The sequence below is a fragment of the Callospermophilus lateralis genome, chromosome 3, assembly GCF_048772815.1.
Source record: "Callospermophilus lateralis isolate mCalLat2 chromosome 3, mCalLat2.hap1, whole genome shotgun sequence".
NCBI lineage: Eukaryota > Metazoa > Chordata > Mammalia > Rodentia > Sciuridae > Callospermophilus > Callospermophilus lateralis.
The window spans coordinates 12,696,239-12,715,952 of NC_135307.1; the positions used below are offsets into that span (position 1 = coordinate 12,696,239).

The 19,714-nt window shown below is 38.4% G+C and overlaps 1 protein-coding gene across 4 annotated transcripts in view; it reads right to left on the reverse strand.

Moving 5' to 3' along the window:
• Unc79 (unc-79 subunit of NALCN channel complex) overlaps window positions 1–19,714 on the reverse strand; it is a 213,649-nt gene that overhangs the window by 58,109 nt on the left and 135,826 nt on the right. For 3 of the 4 annotated variants that reach the window (XM_076848003.2, XM_076848001.2, XM_076848002.2), the window contains 6 exons: window positions 15,878–15,985; window positions 12,440–12,556; window positions 9,737–9,820; window positions 6,514–6,616; window positions 4,495–4,635; window positions 1,476–1,514 (listed from right to left, as the gene is read on the reverse strand). In XM_076848003.2, coding sequence (XP_076704118.1) covers window positions 1,476–1,514; window positions 4,495–4,635; window positions 6,514–6,616; window positions 9,737–9,820; window positions 12,440–12,556; window positions 15,878–15,985 — 592 coding nt within the window. The remainder of the gene's footprint in view (window positions 1–1,475; window positions 1,515–4,494; window positions 4,636–6,513; window positions 6,617–9,736; window positions 9,821–12,439; window positions 12,557–15,877; window positions 15,986–19,714) is intronic. The other variant, XM_076848004.2, reaches the window with a different exon arrangement.

Sequence of the window (19,714 nt, forward strand, 5' to 3'; positions counted from 1 at the left end):
AAATGGTTTCTAAACTGACTTCCCTGCTTCCACTCACTCCCGTGACTTGTTTTAAATCATATAAGCCCAAGTGATCTTTTATTTTTCTTCTTTTTAATTCTTCCTTTTTAAAATTTTTAATTTTCGCTAAGATACACTGGCACACACCTGAAATCCCAGAGGCTTGGGAGACTGATGCAGCAGGATCATGATTTCAAAGCCAGCCTCAGCCACTTAGTAAGGCCCTAAGCAACTTAGGGAGTCCTTGTCTCAAAATCAAAAATTAAAAGGGCTGGGGATGGGGCTCAGTGGTTAAATGCCTCTGAGTTCAATCCCTGGAATAATAATAATAATAATAATAATTATTATTATTATTATTATTATTTCCTTTCTAATAAGAACACTACATAAGACCTATCCTCTTAAATTTTTAAGTGTGCAATACATTATTGTTGAGCTCTACAGTGTTGTAGAGCTCCTTAACTGACATTTATGCCTGCTGATAGATTCCCTACTTCCCCTCCCCTAGACCACCAACATCATTCCACTCTGAGTCTAGGAATTTGACCAGAGTATGATCCTTTCAAAGCACAAGGTCAAGTATGTGCTCCAATGGCTCCCTGTTTTATTCAGTGACAGCTCAACTTCTTAAGTAACCTACGGGGCTTTACCTGGCCTGGCTCCCACTACCTGGTCCATCCCCGTCTGCCATCCTTTCTATGCTCATTTCAGCCACGTTATTAGTTCATCCCCCAAATGCACTAGGCATTGTCCTAACTTAACACATCTGCCCTGGCTGCTCGTTCCATAAAGCACCACATGGATTGCTCTTACTCTGCTCAGGCTTGATTTAATTATCTCTTCTGCAGAGAGGTTATCCTTGACCACTGTATCTAAAATGACCATTTCCAGTCCCTCTCTAGCACCTACACTTTAATTGATTTTCACAGCACTTTGCACTAAATGATATTAAACCACATTATCAATTTACTTGTTGATTGATTTCCTTATTCCTCTTCAACTTGAATGTAGGTTCCATGAGAGCCAGGATTGGGTATGCTTTTCACCATTGTATTCTCAACATCACTAGATAACCCCATAAATACTTGTTGGAAGAATTGATGTTTCTCTATACTTTTTATTCATAGCACTTAGTATGTTTTAAAATTACAAATTTGTGTGAATATTTCATTCATGTTTACCTCCCCAACAGAGCACAAAACCCCACTGAGGGTAGGAATCCAGTTAGTTTTGCCCCTAATTATAGCCTAAGTATCGAGCACAGGGTAGGCTTAAAAGTATTCTTTTACTAAAACGAGTGAATTAATGAATGATAAACAAAGGCAGGAACTCAAATCAAACAACTAGTGCTTTCTGGAATTGTGACTGGAACCAACAATAACCCTTTCTTGGAATAAGATCATGTCTTAGAAACAGGATGAACATGCACAGGAAACAAAAAGAAAGTGAGATCCGGGCCCATTGTAGGATCTTACCTTTCTGCTTGGTTAGAAAAGGTAGTGCTGGATGCCAATCTAGGAAACAAAGTAAACAGAGTCACACAAATTTCTTAGCTATTCATAATCAAATGCTGTAGTATTGAGGTGGACCTGTTGTGGTTCAGGAACAGGGGGACTTGTGTAACACCCTTTGACCAGGGACAGAGGGCCCACTCAGAGGTCAGTGTCCCAGCCCCAAAATCTGCCTTCTGCATTAAATCAGATATTTCCATAGAGTGACACATAGTCAAAATCAGTTTGCTGTCACTGGCCAACCTACAAAATGGCTTCCACTGCCAAGTCAGGACAATAGAAACCAGGACAATACTTGCCCAACTCATTCCCATGTTAACTCAAATTCATCACAGTCTACAACCTCTGAAACCTGTCTACAAACAAATCACAAATTGTAAAAACCACTATGAGTTAGTAAAATAGATAACAGGTATTTGTCAGCTACCTGTTGAATAAAAACAATGAGAAAACTGTTGTATTTAGAACAGAAATATGTTAGGTTAAATAATCGATATATAACATAATTTTGAAAGATATAATTATATGGTTCTGTATAAATGAATATCCCATATGTCATCATATACAGACAGAATGTACTACATTGGTAGATTTAGGAAAATATATTTTAATCAGTAAAGCATTAAAGAAACAAATAGGGAGAGGGTCACAAATCAATTCACTTAAGGCTACAGAAGTGACCTGAGCCAAGAACCCATTTGGAGAGGAACAATGGCTCCCAGCTACCACTAACACCAGACAGGATTCCAGGCTGCTTTGGTTGTGGGTCCTCTCATTTTACAGTGAGTTGAAAGACATTTGCAAATAAACTGAATAGTAATTAAGGGTACAGGAAATGTGTATGTCTTAAAGAATGTACCTGAAAAAGGGGACAGGTAAAATTCAAGAGGCATCCAGGTAAGAGCAAAATATAAACAAAATCTCATAGAGAAGTTCAACTAACAAATGAAAGGATTAGCTGAGTTTACAGAGTCTTAGAAAACCCTGGGAATGGTGCCTGTGCTCCTGACTGGCAGGGAGTAAAGGAAATGGTTGTAAATCCACATTGCCTCCTCCATTCTTTGCAGTGGAACTGAGGCATGTAATAAGGAAGCCCCTAATTAGGAAGTGGATGAATCTGTTCTCTGGGAAGCTTTGGCCATGAGGCTTAGGTTTCTAGAATCCTGACAGTTTGCATGAAATATTTTCCCTATTCCCCCTTAGTCTTCCAAAGAACAGAGATTAATATATATATATATATGAAAATATGCAAAAATGTGTCTGCTACTGTTTTTTCTCACTTTTCTTCAAAGCTTATGTGTTTCCATCCTACTAATTGGCAATGCTTGAACATGGGTTATTCCAATTTATGTTAAAACAACAAAAACAATCCCCTCAATAACTTAGATCAACTGTTTCAAGAACATAATAACAGATCAAAACAATAATTCCATCTCCTCTGAAACTAAAAAGTATTGATAGTAGGAATTGTGACCCCACATTAATAACAACCCTCAATTCCATTAGTATTGCTGAAAGCTGATATAATGTTTATTCCACAATTATTAAGATCAGCCAAAATGAAGGGTTAAATGACATAGTTCATGTTTTCTCTTCTCCATATCCCCATGCTTATCACTTCCTCTGCATTCGGCCACTCTGAAGGTGAAGGTGGAATGGTTATACTTCACTTTATACTGTCTCTGCACATATGACTCTAAAGATGCTACAAAAAAATCTGCAGAGAGGGAGATAACAGGGTCTTATACTTTGGGGGTCAAGTTTTTAAATGTTTTTCTTGTTTACTGAAATCAGTATTTCTTCATTTAAAAAAAAAAGGTTTAATTTTAGCTCCACTAAGATTCATGCTCTTTCCTTCTCTCAAATGCCAGGAATTTTCAGAATTCAGTTCTTGTCCTACCCCAGTGAAATCTTTTCCATCTATAGCACTTACACTCATATTACTCATCATAGCACTTAATCTATGCCCCACTTGTACCCCAGTGGCCATTCAACATAGCACTTAATCAAAGCCCTGTCTATAGAGCCACTCAATGATTCTGCACAAACTGTTCCTTCTAACAACTCAGCCATGAATCACTTGAAGGCAGGAGTTAGGCCTTAGTGCCTTTAGTCCAAAGCACCTACCACTATGCTAGCACAGCTTGGAAACTTAATTTTACTCAGTCCTCTTCTATATGTTATGTTTGTTACTGAATTAGAACTTTATGCATATCCATAAAATACATCATCCATCTCCTATGTCTTTCTACTAAAGAGAATTTTCTTTATATGAACACTCAAAATAGCTAAGCTTATTTTTCCCTCAGGCTGAAGGTCCTGTTCCCAAAAATGTGTTTATCTTTCTTTTATCTGAGTCAGAAATGTGAAGCTGCTACATTTATTTACTTGTATTTATCCCCTCACATAATTAGGCCAAGTTGCATAGTTAAGTGAGGGTCCCTTGAGATTACAAAATACCTAGAGAATTCATCTCAAAATAAAAAGAGAGATAATAATAGTAATAATAATATTAGCTAATGAGGTGTTTAATATGAACTGTTAGTTCTGAGCACTGTTACATATGTTAGCTCACGTAGTAAATACAAACAACAAACAGTACAAGAGCACCTTCTTCTAGCTTCACTCTGACCGTTGTAACTCATGAATCTACACAGCTGGGGAATTTAATACAAAATCAGTTCATTCAATTTTTAAAACTAGTTTGAATTGGGCTGAAGTTGCGGCTCAGCGGTGGAGCGCTTGCCTCACATATGCAAGGTGCTGGGTCCAATCCTCAGCATCACATAAAAATAAATGAACAAAATAAAGGTATAGTGTCCATCTACAACTAAAAAAAAAAAATTTTTTAAAAACTAGTTTGAATTGATTCCACAGATATCTACAAGGTAAATGCATGCTTGCCTTTTGAACTGGTGGATTTTATCTCAAGATTTGTCTTGGATAGGCTCCATCCTACCAAACAACTCGAGCTGACCCTTACCTTCCCACAGACTGCATGATGTCCAGCAACAGTGGGGCCGCCAGGTCGGGGCTTAAGTGAATGAATGTGGAGAGGACCACAATGGCCAGCCCGAGGGTTTCTTCATCATATTCTTCAAGAATGGCCCCACAGTCATGGCATCTGCAAGGAAAACGGAGGAATGCTTTCCTGAAAGCCAACCACTGTTTCAAGATACAACATACAACACACAGTCATTTCTCATGAGTCTTGGAAAATCCCCCAAAAGGAGGTCAGTGTCCCCACCGTAACAATAAGCGGGAGACCTAGGGCCACCACAACAGATGCAGAAAAAACACACTTGGCAGAGGTGGTGGAAGTCCCTTTAATAACCGAAAATACTCTTCAAATTCACAAGCATCTGGAAAATGGGGGTTATTGCGCCCTGTTGGAATGAGCATCAGCTGGACTATCAGTGTGAAGCTTCTGTGAAAATATGGCAAGAGATTGTCAATGACTACATAGTTTTCTCATTTTGTCAAAATGAAAAATGGCTAGGCATGAATAGAAGCTTTCAAAGAATGTTCTATTTGTGGGTAAGAGATAGGGAACTTGAATGAAGATAACAGTTTAGAAAGCCTGGGGGTCTCAATTGAGTCCCTTCTCTACCACTCACTTAGATCAATTTTATGAATTTACTGAGCCTAATGTGTGAAAACACAAACAATGGTACCTGCTCTTAAGTAACTTACAACTTACTTTTCTCATGCGTTCTAATGTGAGTTCCATTTAATTAAACTCAACCAAGGCAGCTTTATACAGTGGGAAGAAATAGCAAGGGACCCAAACTATGATTGCTGTTGTGATCTTCTATTTGAAACCCTCCTAAATATAGGTAAAAATAAAATAAATAAGTAAATAAAAGTTTTCTTACAAAATGGCTTTTATATAGCCTTCATATTTGTAACCAAAAAAGAAGAAAAACAAAGTAAATATGAAGCAACTAGGAAAAATTGAGACTTGGGAGGGGGAAGATGTGAAAGGAAAAACATTACATCCCAAGGCCACTTCAGCAAGGACTGTCAGATGGATACTGGATGAGAGCTGAGGAATTAAGACTTGTAGGATTTCAAGTTTGGAGAGACCCCTTTGGACCAGGACCAGGTATGAGTATCCATGTAGCTGGAATTCTTGGTCCTGGCCCAAAGGGACCTCTCCAAACTTGAAATCCTGCAAGTATACTCTATCATATTCACTGAGCAAGCATTTATGTGCCAGTCAATATACAGGGAACTTAGGGTATAAAATATAGAAGAAATGGTCCTAAGGAACTCCCAATCTATTACAGAACATGTATGTGTTATTTAAGAAAACACATATAACATGCAATGTGGTAAGGATAGAGATGCACCGGATGCAGAGGAGGCTGGAGAATGGCGTGATTGATGCTGCCTGGTGGAATCAGGGAACTTACCTTCACCTGGACCTTCAAGCATGAGCAGTTCACCAAGAAGAGAAAGTACAAAAGGGCACACAGGGAGGGCACAGCAGGGGGGCTCTGGAAAAGGGGAGGGGCTGGGAAAGGGGTCCTGGTGAGGAGTGGGAGGGCTGAACCATCCCAAGCTGAAGGACCTTATCTAAGAAACCAAGGCAACTGTGCTTGGTCCTAGAAGGGCTTTAGGGCTATTGGAGGCTGATGAGCTGAGAGCTGACACAATCAGTTTAAGAACAGATTCTGCTAGCAGGATGGAAAAAGAATGGAATATCATCCTTATTCCCAATCTAACAATTTGAGGTTTCTTATTGAGGGGTTTTATAGGTGTGAAATTATTACTAGGGATAATAAGTGAGTGACATTATTTAAATTTATTCAAATACAAAAAGAACAATGCCTAACAAAGAAAAGGTGTTCATAAGACAGCATTCCTAAATCACAAACACATACCAACACTTACAGTTACAGCCTTTTGAAGAACAAATTATGACTTAAAAGCAGAATTTGCTTCCTCTTATACTTTCTCACAACTCTGATGACCAAACTCTAATTCTATGTGCACTCACTTGTCAGTCATCACTGTTGGCTGCTCGTCAGTGAATTCTTCAGGAGCAGGTACAAACATGCTCACTATGCTGGGTGCTGACAGCAGGCTGGACTTCGTGGCACCTGGGTAAGCAGCAAAGAGACAATCAGTGAATGAAGCTCAGCTCCTGGGACCAGGAAAGTCCCCACTCTGCTCTTACAGCCCTCCACAGATCACATTCAAAGGGTTGCAGCCTGGACATCCAGCTGCATTGTAGAAAGGCTTCAATGGTATGATGAAGTCAAGAACTATTGTGATTTGTCTCTACTTCTATGATGTTAAGAACTGGATGTCTATGTCTCCCTTGCCTCTTGACTTATATCTGAAATCATTCAGATGTACCAACTAGCTACTAAAAAAAAAAATGACAAATCAAGAGGGAAATCTATTCCAGGGTACTCTTAAGTCAGTCACCCCCTCATTTGCCAGGCCTCAGTGGAAGCTGTCCATGTTATACATCATTTCTAAAGGCACCATATATATCTATTAAAGTGTTGCTAATGAGGGAAGAAAATAAGAACCCAGGGTATATATGAGGTAGAAATATCACTGCAAATTTTACTTTGGAAATTAATATCATAAGCTCCAAACCAAAAGACTATTTTTTCAAATTGAAGTATTTATGAGTGAAAATGCAAGTGTTTTGAAGATACCACTTAGTGACTCACTTGACTTTGGCCAATAGTACCACATGTTTAAAACTTTGGGTTTTACTTTCTTCAAAGAAATCTGAGGCAGGGCTCTTAGCAACATGCTCCAGTGATGAGCAAAGTTGGAGAATCAGGAGGGTATTCTCCATTAAGGAAGCCACGAGTGTTGGAGAGGTTTTCCAGAACCATGCAAATGAAGCATCAAAAAGATCCCAAAGCAACAATTTAGAATAATACCATGTTATACAAAGAATCCCTGAGACTGTGCTCTTCAAACAGGAAAGAAGGCAGAAGAAACCAATGACCATTAAGAAATCCACTTCTCAAGGAACTTGGTACTGGAAAGAAATCCCATCTCTCCTTAAGCAGAAGAAAAACAATTCAGAGAATTGGTTTCTAAAGGAATCAAAATAAAATGTTTAGAAACCTAACCAAGAAGACAAGTGTTTCAACCTGAGAGGAAAAAAATGGGATAAAAGTGTTCAAAACAATTGAGTTACTTCCATATTATAGGCTACAAAAGGTACTTAAGAGAAGCGGAAGACCTGTAATCCCACAAGGCAAAGAAAAGTATCCAGAAACGTGTACTTCATGTCACTCCCTAAACTCCCAAGTGGAAATACAGATTTTACTACAATATTCATCAGCTGTCTCTGAGATAATGTTCTTTCCAAAATATACCTCAGAGTATTATTAACAAAGATCTCTGCTTCTAGAAGATGTTTCTTTGAGTGGAAGCAACGTATTACAAGCATAACTATAAATTGATTAGTAATCGAAGAAGCAAGAACTAAGCCAAGATAAAAGAAGACATACTTGATTATTAAACAGCATGGTAAACAGCATGAAGTTGCTTCAAAAAACCAAAACACAGAAAGTTTAAATATAATTCTTCACATTTCTTGAACTCTGAACCATATGCCAAAATGCCTGTGCTAAAAGCAGAAGAATTAAGCCTATAATGGTGACACATAATCCAGACCTACTAAAAACATGAAAAAGTAATTCAACAAACAACTCTGTGTTAAGGCTGTCAGAGGATTATTGTCAATTTCTGTTATATTGTAATCACAAATGAAGTCAAGTAAAAAGAGGGACCCAGTCGTTTTTGTGTTTTCAAAACAGTCATCACCTAAGGAAGAGGTATTTTTGACAATAGCATTGTGAAGTTGTTGTTCATATGACAATACAGAATATATGATGCAACATTTACAGCAGTCATATAGGAAGGCAGGTAGGTTGTGGTACTGGGTACTGGTCTCACAGGATAACTAGCTGAATCCATGGATTTCTGAATCCTTCTGCTGATGTGGGAACAAACAATGATATACAAGGAGAAGGTGGGAAATGCAAGAACAGAAGCTGGAGACCTTAACTCCCTTTTGCTATAGCTGAGTCACACCACAGCTAAGACTGCAGTGTTGTTCCCAGTTGCTGCCAACACTTCTGCCAACACTGACACTGCTGGCTCCCCTCCTGACAATCTAGAATGCCCTCTGTACAGAACTAGAAGCAGAAACAGAATGTTCTCAGAAACTTGAAGAAGGAGGGGACCTCCGCAGCCCAACTTCAAAGCTGGAGATGTTGATAAAAGTCTCTCTGAGAATCTTGGAGACAGGAGAAACCATGAAGTTGAGTCTTCTGTTCACCATGAAAGAGAATGACTTTCCATCTTTGTTCCCTTTTCCTCATTGCAATTTTGCTTCTACTGAATCATAAACAAGCACCAGAGATTTGTATGACCCAACTGGCTTCCACTCATAAAGGTGAGAAGAGTCTCACCTGATATGATCCAGGAGCTGAAGCTACTCGCTGCCAACAAGTGTTGAGGGAAACCAGAGCTCCACATTTCCATCCTCCTTAGGAAACCCAGAAGAGTGGCATGGGCTAGAAAAACAGACCTACTTGATGTAAGGGACTATCTGTGAGATGGAATCACTATTCTTTTTAATTTTTTTCTGTAACCAATGATAGGTTAACTTCCTTCGAATTTTAAAAAGAACAAAGTAAGGATTAATTACCTTTGAAATTAAAATTCACAGATGAATTTTGAAAATAAAGACTCTGATGCTGTTAGCATAGATTTATGCTTAGCTGGCTACCATCAACAACATAAAATCAAGTGTAGATTTTCAATATACCCCTCCAGCAGCTGAAAAGAAGCTATATGCCTATGATCACAACATACTAGGGACAAGGTGATACAGAAAACTGACATATGTATTAGGAGGAATACCGAGGGGTCTAGGGCCTAGAAACAACAGAGAATATGCAAAAGGTGGATATTTTCAAATGTCAAGAAAACTGGTGGATACTAGGCTTTTATTGTGTGGCCCTAAGGGCTAGAAAGCCATGATAAGGGAGACCTTTCCTCTGGTCATGTTATAAGATGAACTGTCGTGCGTTCCAGTCCCTGAAGATGTTTTGCAGAGGCTGCATCACTTCATGGAGCTGCTGAAGAAAAGGTTTCAGCACCTGCTCCTGTTGGGTGACTCGGTGATGGACACGTACAGTCTTGCAGCTCTTACAGGCTGAGACTCTGACTCAACCAACCTCTCATTCTCAACGGCTGTCCCTCCAGGTCAGGGTTTAGGCACATTGGCACATTACACTGGCGTTTCCCAGGCTGTATCTGTTCTGTGGATAAATAGAGCATTTCAGTCTTCAGTGTGGTCAGGTGACTACAATTCACAGCACAATGAATATAATCAATAATCTCTTGGGGCCATTTTTGTGTCATTGTTATTGTAGACTATTAACATTTAAAGGATACAGCCTAGACTTTAGGGTAGGATTATTTGAGGTTTTGCTACAAATTTATCATTCAATTAAATGAAATATACCTGAAAATAGGAGACCACCCAAAACTATCCCAAAAGAGGCCAGATCCCACCATACCTCAAAAAAAGTGCAAATCCTGTATCTCCTGATATGAAATGAAAGATCAATGTCACGGCCATGAAAGAAATGTTTTATGCAAACCAATAAATACATAAGTGATAATTTGATGTAATGGCCAGAAAGTTCATACAGAAAACACATGGACCTGGTAGAAGGAAATTATAGGCACTTGAGGGATGAAGAACAGAAATGAAGGGTGACAGCAGAAATGGAAGACAGGTGCCTCAGGAACATTTGTTCACATGAAAGACAAGACAGAGAAGCAAACCATGTAGATGTGTCCTCTGGAGCAGGGGCAGGTGCTCTGTGAGTCAGTGGTGAAAGCTGAGGGGAATCGCGTGACCCATGTTTTAGGCTGTCATTCTCTGTACGCCTACATGACAGGATCTGTTCTTGTGGAGACCAGCAAGTGACCATGTGGTTTAGAGTGACATGGCACTTAGCACTGTACTACACATTCATGGGCTCTCTTCTGGGCTTAGACATGGGAAGTACTTTTTACAACACAAATTTTAAAAAAGAAGATTGAGATGAAGCTCTAGTCGCACTTGAAGACAAGAGAACCAACTCAGAGGATGGAAAACAAGCCCAGGAAAACTCAGGTGAAAGAAATTCAGACAGTATGTAAATAGAAAGTATGAAATGAGAAACCAGAGTGACATGAACAAAGTTGAAATCTGTTTAAAAGTGAAAAATTCAGTTAAATGGGTTATTTAGCATCATATTGGTTTTTAGATTAAAATTCAAATGGAAATTGAGATCAATTGGCCATTTTATAACTTTACTATGTCAATCAAACTAGGTAATTATAGTCAAAATCTAAAATGGTTAGTATAGGCTGAGCCACTAGTTACAAAAAAACAATAGCATAGCAAAATAATTTTCAAAGCCCCAAGTCAACCTGGACATCTAATACCTGAGACCTAACCAAACAAAAGTTGGTTCTCATTCCTTACATTGCTTCATCTCAAGAAAGAAACATAGTCCTCTTTGGTATAGATAGAAAGCATTTACCCCAAACAAATAAACTCTTGAGGCTGGCTATCCAGGGTCTGTCTCCTCACCTCTGCCTGTTTATATTTGGTTTTTCACTGCTTACTACCACCTATTACTAAATGAAGAGAAAACATTAAGTCTTAAGTTGACCTTACAGCCATTCATAGGAATGCAGGCCTGTAATATCAGCAGCTCGGGAGGCTGAGGCAGGAAGATCTCAAGTTCAAAGGCATCCTCAGCAACTTTAGCAAGGCCCTGAACAACTTAGTGAGACTCTGTCTCAAAATAAAAAATAAAGAGGGCTGGGAATGTGTCTCAGTGGTTAAGCACACCTGGGTTCAATCCACAGTACCAAACCAAAACAATTCAACCTTATAAAGTCCAGGAGAACTGAAATGATTTATTCCATGTGGAATTGGGTGTGGTGTTTAGTTATCTAGAAGAGCTCTCTTGTTTTGAAGAATATTGAGGGCAAATAAGATGGCTTACTCATATGCCAGATTTTTGAGTTTGTGGACACTGTATTTCCTAATCATAAGAAAGAATATTAAAATAATCTCATGTAACTGCAGCCAGGAAGTATTAACCAAGATGCTAAAAGAGTCCAGGTGCTGGCCTCCAAGCATATCACAATAATAAGCCTTTGTATTTTCATATGCATGCATGCTGCAGAGTGCATTCACATATATAATCCTATAACTCAAATGACCCATTTAATTTACAAAGAAAAAAAAAAGAAGGGCGGGCAATTAAAATAGGATTGCAGCATATTGTTGACTGGCGAAGGTAGTACATATACAGAACGTGGGAACCAAGATTAAAAAATGCAGACAGATAATGTGTAAAGTAGACACGTCTTGCGGCTAGATCCAGTTCCATCTTAGGAACATGAGGGTGAGCAGCTGCAGCCTAGGGACCTTGTGACTAAAATAGGACTCAGGTTCCCAAACCCAATGGAGATCAGGGAGTCGCTAAGCGAACATTCGTTATTACTATTATTATTACTATTTCTTTAATTGTTGCTACTTTATAAAAAAATACTGATAATCTAGTGATTGTGTGTATGTTTTAATTTGCATCATGAGATCATAGTTCCATTCCCTCCTCAGACTGATAATCTAAGATCTGGAATCAAGGTCTTAAAGGAAAAAAGAATCAGACCAGCTTAGATGAATAAACATGTTACTCTGGAACACTTGTAAAGTCTGCATAGACTTACTAATTACAGTAGTTTTTAAAAATTATTTGAACCAAATAATGTGAGAGAAAATGTATTCCTTAACAAGGGAGCGAAGTGGACACAGAGAAAGTGGCATTAGCTAATCTGAGAGGTAAAACAAGAAGAAAAGGCTGACCCACCAGTGTCCCAGTTGCTGATGTTATGGGGGGCGCTAGACTGATGTTCCAGCTGTCTCTTCATTAACTGGCTCATTGTGAGAACGCCCAGGGATCCCCTTTTCATCTGCCTATACTGAGCTATATGAAGGAAATTAGGAGATGATTACCAGGGGGCATCAATTTCCAAAGCACACAAAGGCTCTACACAACCATATGAGTCCTAATTGAACCTTCATTGGTAGTCATAATTTTTGGTAAATTATATGCTCCTGTCCAAGGGAAAAACTGAGGCATTCTGCTGTTTGAAGTGTCTTTCTTTACTCAGACAATAACAGTACACTTTAGCAATGATCTACTGCCTATAAATATCCCAGTAACAACAAAATGAACTATGATTATTCTCACTTATTTTTTTCCCTTATATACTCTGCTGTATTCCAAAGAGGAATGAAGGCAGACACTACTACTTTGAATTTATAGCTCAACTGTCTTTAATGGAGCTTGCATGAACACAGTTTTAGTCTGCAATGTTTGTCCCATAAAGTCCCTAACTGTAATGTGTGCATGATGTGTGTGTGCACATATATATGTTGGAGTGGGAAGACATATACCCACCCCAATTTTTAGAGAAAGAAATTGAAGCAAATGGAAACAGTCAGCAACTGAGATGGTCCTAAAACCAGAACATATCAACTCCAAAGTCAATGTTGTTTCCAACCTCTGTAGGAGTTTCTGTTTATTGTTTGAAAAATGTTAATCGAATAATGTTCCACAAATATATTCTAGTACACATTTTTGTTTTAGAAAACAATGATAAAGTTGTTATCATTAAATTAAGAATTGGCAAATATCCCACCAGTGAAATGTCAAGTTACATGCAATTCCAAACAGGAAAACAGCAGAAAGCACTCTGCCAGCAGACTATGGAAAGGCAGCCTGCTTCCTTCAACCCTATTCCACGGCACAGTCCCCCCTCAGCCCAACAACCAGCCCAGAGTGAAAGACAGAGCATCACCCATGTGGCCTTTTTACTTGACCTCAAACATTGAATATTTGACAACTTGTGGTTTTTCATGCTTTTATCAGGACAATTTGAGAAAATGAAGTTATGACTTACATGCCCTAGAAATGGATAGTAGAAACGAAGATGACTGTATGGCCCCTGGAAAATCTTGAATGTTATACATAAGTTTCACAGTCATAGTGCCAAGGCAGCAATTTGGGTTGAGGTGAAATCAATTATAACATTATTTCTAAAGTAATTAGCATGGAGTTTGATTTATGGTGGTCATGTTTAGCTACAAAATAACCAGCTGATAAATTGAGCAAGAAGCATGTGATGGGATTTTTTGTGTCTTGGAGTCCATATTAATTGAATTCAGGGAATTGACAAATCAACCTAATATTAAACAAGTCTAACTTTGATTGTTGATTTGTAAAATTCACAATTTTTTGACTCACTTTAAAAGTGCAGCTTTAAAATTTTTTAAAAGCAGAAATCTTTCAAAAGAGTTAACAAATTTAAAAATTAGAAGCATCTTGCATACTAAGTCAAATAAGAATTTAAAACCTCTAGTGACTGCAAAATTTCTCCAATTCTCAGTTTGGATTTGTTTTGTGGTGCTGGGGATGGAACTCAGGGCCTCACACAGGCCAGGTGAGTGCTGTCCACTGAGCTCCAACCTCACCTCTGAGTTGCTTTTAAAGGCAGCAGAATTTCTGAGAGTAAAAGCCTTTAATATCTAAGGCACCTGGCATTATGGCTCCAAGAGCTCACAACCAAGAGTCACAACACACATGCTTTGAATGGCAAGGAGGGGAGATGGAAATTTAATGATATGCTGAGCTAAATCCAAAAAGGCTATGTTCAGTCATGACTTTGGATCATGATACACATGACTTTGTTCAGTCACAATTTTGGTACATTTACTTTACAATACATTTTGTCAGCACTGAAGTCACAGGGACATAAACATCCTTGCTACCTCAAATTATACCTACTTGGTATTCATTATCTTTTTATTAATGATTCATGTAAATTAGGAAAAGAAAACACATTTTCATGACTCTGGTATATGGACTTAAAAATTGGCCTTTTATCATGTTATCAAAGAGGTATTTATGATAAAAGAAGAACAATTATATTGAGAACTAGCTGTTCTCCTTTGCCACCAAACAGGCAAAGTGTCACTTGGAAACTGTCTCAGGATTTATATAATCTCTATCATAGTTGACTTGAAATTACTCTAAGGCAGTATGGTACACTGAAAAGAACCTGAGCTCTAAAATCTAACAGAGTTGTATTAATTCCTTTCTCTATCACTTAGTAGCTGTATGACTTTAGGTAAGTCACTCAACCTCTTTGAACCTCAATTTCTTAATCTACAGAGTAGGATCAACAGTATGCCATGCAGTGCTAATGGAAGGATTGGCTCAGGTAACAATGTGTATGAACCATTCAGCATAGTGCCTGGCACATCTGAAGTGTCAAATAAATGGAAGCTATAATTATTCTTATGACTGTAAACTCCTTGAAAACATGGGGTATCTTATTTATTCACCTTTGATCCTCAGTGCCAAGCACAATGCCTGGCACCCAGCAGACTCTTAGTAAATAATTTCTGAATAAATGCATGAATGAGTGCATGAATGAATGGATGATGAAGATGATGATGTTCGTACTACCAGTCCAGCATAACATAAATGATCATTATCTGGCTTTTCAGGATCATTCTCATTTCAAAAGATGGCCAAAAGAAAATTAGCTCTTCAGGCAGTATCCCATGGAACACAGAATTTATTGGCACACGTGACAAATGTTTGCAGAAGTTGCACCTTTGTATCTCTGATTCCTGTTAAGGATTTCCCATGCTAAAGTCTCTTAATTGACCCTGCTAAGTTGAATGGACACCTTGATGAAACCTCACTGGAACTCAACAATAGAAGGCGGTTTCAAAGCACTAGCCTCCTATGGATCTTATAAATATCGTGCCATCTTTACTTTCAGGGATCATGATCTGGGATCATGATATATGGCATGTTTATTCTATGATCAGCTAGATAAAATTTTGTCACTGATGCAGATGATTCAAATTAAATAAACATGTTGCATAAAATTCTGCCATGAACATTGATTTCCACATGTCATATAACCAATTCCATGCTTTACGTTTAGGCTCATAATAGATAATTTTGATTTTATTGAATGATAAAATTCAGCCATCATTCTTTAACAGATTAGGATTCTTGGTCAATCAATAATTACATGATTAAGCAAACACAGGAGATATGGACAAAAGTGAGTTGTGCTACACCTCAGTGTCTCATAAAACATACAACATAGTGCCACCTAGGAGTCTAAAACAATATTTTTTAAAGAGAGAAAACAACCAGATTGCACAATTGGAAATAGTACAGCAGGACCATGTTCCAAACAACGCACAGGGGAAGGACTCTTACTTGATATTGAGGAATGACTACTTGTTTCTGGCACATCTGCTTCTAATGTAGGGGCAGATGAAGATTCTCGTGGCATTTCTAAGGTTGAAAGTCCTTTAGTGGAGGGATCTACAAAGGAAAAATAATTTAAAACTCAGGACACTGAAGAAAAGCAAGTTCAAGAGCCTTTTCTATATCCTTTTCACTCTTGTCTATTAAACCCACTCAAATCTTAATGTACTTTTTGGCTCTAATAATTACCTGAAGGGAATTGCATCCAAACAAGTTTCAGGACTCTATAGGAGTTGATTCTACATTACCTTCTGCATCTATTGATGTGTCTCTTAGAAATTCATGATAGCATGACCACAAAGCTACACCTCAGAATGTTTACCATGCACATCTTCAAATGAGGCACTTACCTTTTGTTATGTTTGGATCTGAGGTGTCCCCCAAAAGCTCACATGTGAGACAGTGCAAGAAGGTTCAGAGAGGAGAAATGATTGAGTTGTAAGAATCTTAACCCAATCAACAATTTAATCCCCTGGTAGGAATTAACTGAGTGGTAATTGAAGTGGTAGGGTGTGGCTGGAGAAGGTTGGAATTGGGTCGTGGTTTGGGGTATATATTTGTATCTGGCAACTGGAGTCTCTCTCTCTCTCTCTCCTTCCTTGTCACCATGATATGAGCTGTCTCCCTTCGCCACCCTCTCCCACCATAATATTTAGCCCCCCTCAAGCCCCATGGAATGGAGCCAGTCTTCTATGGACTAGGATCTCTGAAACTGTGAGCTCTCAAATATAAACTCTTCCTCCTCTACAATTGTTCTGGTCAGATCTTTTAGTCACAGCAGTGAAAAAGCTGACTAAAACAACTTTCCATGCTGAATTTCTTTTCATCTAATATCTATCTCCATCTTTGTATGGAAATTTCCTAATCATCATTTATATTTCAATTTACATGTAAATTCCAGCTCCAAAGATACTTCCAAAATCCTATTTCTTCCCAAAATGCAAACAAACCCTGGGTCGAGTGACCTCTTGAATAATCACAGAGCGCTGTGCCCTTAACTTTTTGCAAACTTAACATACTATAATGTAACTTTCTGTGTACTTGCCCATGAACTTTGGTAAACCAGAAGTAATTTAAAAGTACGGACTGTATCTGAAATGGAATAAATACTATTAACTCATATTTTGTGTTTTATTTGTTGAGAAAAAAACTTTTTTTTTTTTTTTTTTTGAGACAGGGTCTCACTAAGTTGCTGAGGTTGGCCTTGAACTTGCAATCCTCCTTCCTCAGCCTCCCAAGTAGCTAGGATTATAGGCATGAATCACCAGGTAATGCTATTTTCATTTCCTGTTTGATATCTAAGGTGAAATATTTTCTGCATATACTATTGTCTTATTAATATCAATATTGGGAAATAAGATATCCCATATTATTCTAGACAACTACAGATTAACCTTTAAAACTTCTTAAAGCTTAATGGTTTATCATAACAAACCTCCTAAAATTCCTTACACACTCTCTTGCCATCTTCAGTAGCACCAGATGGTGAGTATCCTGCCAGCCTGGAGTGACCATGACAGTTCCATGGATACACTATGCTGCCAATCAGGGAGACTGGCCCTAAATGGTCCAACTTCTTAAGCTTAAAAATGTTCCATCTCATCATCTGCATGGGATAAGTTGTTTTTTTCTTGACATAGAACAATCCACCATACATTCATATACACATACATATAATTTAAGTTTGCTACTTATTAAACTTATTCAACTGTCAGGAAAAAAAAAAGTAAAACAGGTTCCAGGGGAGGGCCTGTGGAAAAAAATGTTAAGTGTTGATTTTGAAACAACTATTTTTGATTCTTACAGGTCTTTCTGAGTAGATACAGTTGTGAGATTAATGACTTCTTGAAAACCAAAAAATCACTTGTAAAGTTTCTCAAGCCATCTTGATAAAGCACAAAATAGTTATTAATTTTAAGTTATTTAAGTCATAAGATATGGAAAGATTGGGTATTATTATCCTCCCCAAGCGACAAGTCACAAACCTGCATAGCTCCCTTTCTCACCCTGATCTGCCTGTATTCCGTGTGTGCAACAGCTGTGACACAATAATCCCACCAGGAACGGGGAGTGAAAATGCTTAAAGTTAATTTCTGGGAACTTTTTGAAAGATTAGCAAGACTTTGGAGGTTTTTGTTATGCTTATTAAAATCCTTGATACATCTATATCTTAAAGAAATGTCATTACTGTAAGACAGTCATTAACAATCAGCAGTGTATCAAGATGTTTCAATCACTTTATAAAACTTTTTATTTGTATACAATTTCAAGACAAATACTAGAACAGTTATCCACGTAACATATTTGCATTCAATTTTCATAGTGTTGTGCAGAAACTGTGAAGCTCTCCTTTCACGTATCAGATACCTGCCAAGGCAAAGAGGAAAGGGACAGTGTTCAATAACTGGCAAGAGGACACAGTGGCAGAGCGAAGCTGTGGAGAGAGCCGGGCACATGCAATGAGAGCGCTAATGAAGACGAGGAGCATGTTGAGAATTCCAAGAACTTCAAGAACTTGCGTTTTTACTATGGAAGAACACTAGCAGGTTTTAAGATGAAGAAAAGCATAATCTCAAATTCTACAGGATCACTCTGGCTGTTGTGTTGAGAGGATGTGAAGGCAACCGAGGTAGAAGGTGAGAGACCAGTTAAGAGGCAACAGCACCTAAGCCACGTAAGAACTACTGGTGGCTCACAGCAGTGAATGTAATAAGGGGTAATGTTCTGGATGTTTTGAAGGCAGATCAAGGTTGCCAGATTAAAATAAAGAATGCTCAATTACATTTTAATCTCAGGTGAACTACAGATCACTCTTTAGAGTGAGTACATCCACGCAATATTTGAGAGATGTGGCTCCAGTTCTTCACTCCTCCTTGAATTGATGTCTTTCACTGTGGGATTCCCAAGTTCTTCCCACTAAAGAGACAGAGTATATGTCCCCTCCAAGCTATAAGAAATAAGATTATGTCTGTATGTGACTTGCTTTAGCTAACAAAATTTTTGCAGGTATAGTATGACCAAATGGAAAAGTGCTTGCATAACTGCTTTTGCTCTCCTGTGGCTCTGCTATCCCAGTCCTCACAGTGCCCCACAGAGGTCTGCAAGCATGAGGAGCAGAGCCTGCCCCAGCCCAGGCTGGCTTAGGCAATCCTCAGAAGGCCAATAGAGTCTCAAACTAAATAAATGCTTATTGTCACATGCTGCCGATTTTTGTTACACAGTGTTTTTCCAACAACAGGTAACTGATAGTTGCCTCAGCATATAGACAATATGCAAAGTCTTAGATAAGAACATCAAGAAAAAGAGTGTCCACAGAGCAAAGGACCAAGGAAAGAGACCCCAGAGTACTTCCCCATTAGGGAGATAAAGATGGACCAACAAAAGAGATAAGAAGGAGTGACCGCTGAATAAGAAGAAAACCAAGAGAGTAAGGACCCTGTGAGCCAAATGAAATGAGAGCAATGAACCATGTCAAATACTATTTACATGTCAGAGGAAAGACCTAAGAGTTGACTGCTGGGATTAACAAGAAGGTCCTTGGTGTCCTTGACAAGTGCATTTTTGGTGATGGAGTAAGAATGGAAACTTCACTGGAATGATTCTTAGAAAGAACACAATGGGAAAAAATTGAAGATAGTGATAATAGTTGGGAGAATTGGGATCAAGAGGGTCTTTTTAATATATAAAGAGAGTTATATAAGATTATTTCTGTATGATCAAGTCAAGAATCCCTTAGAAATAAAAAATCTGAGGGAGGAAAAAGAGCAGAGAATTTGGGGGTGCCTA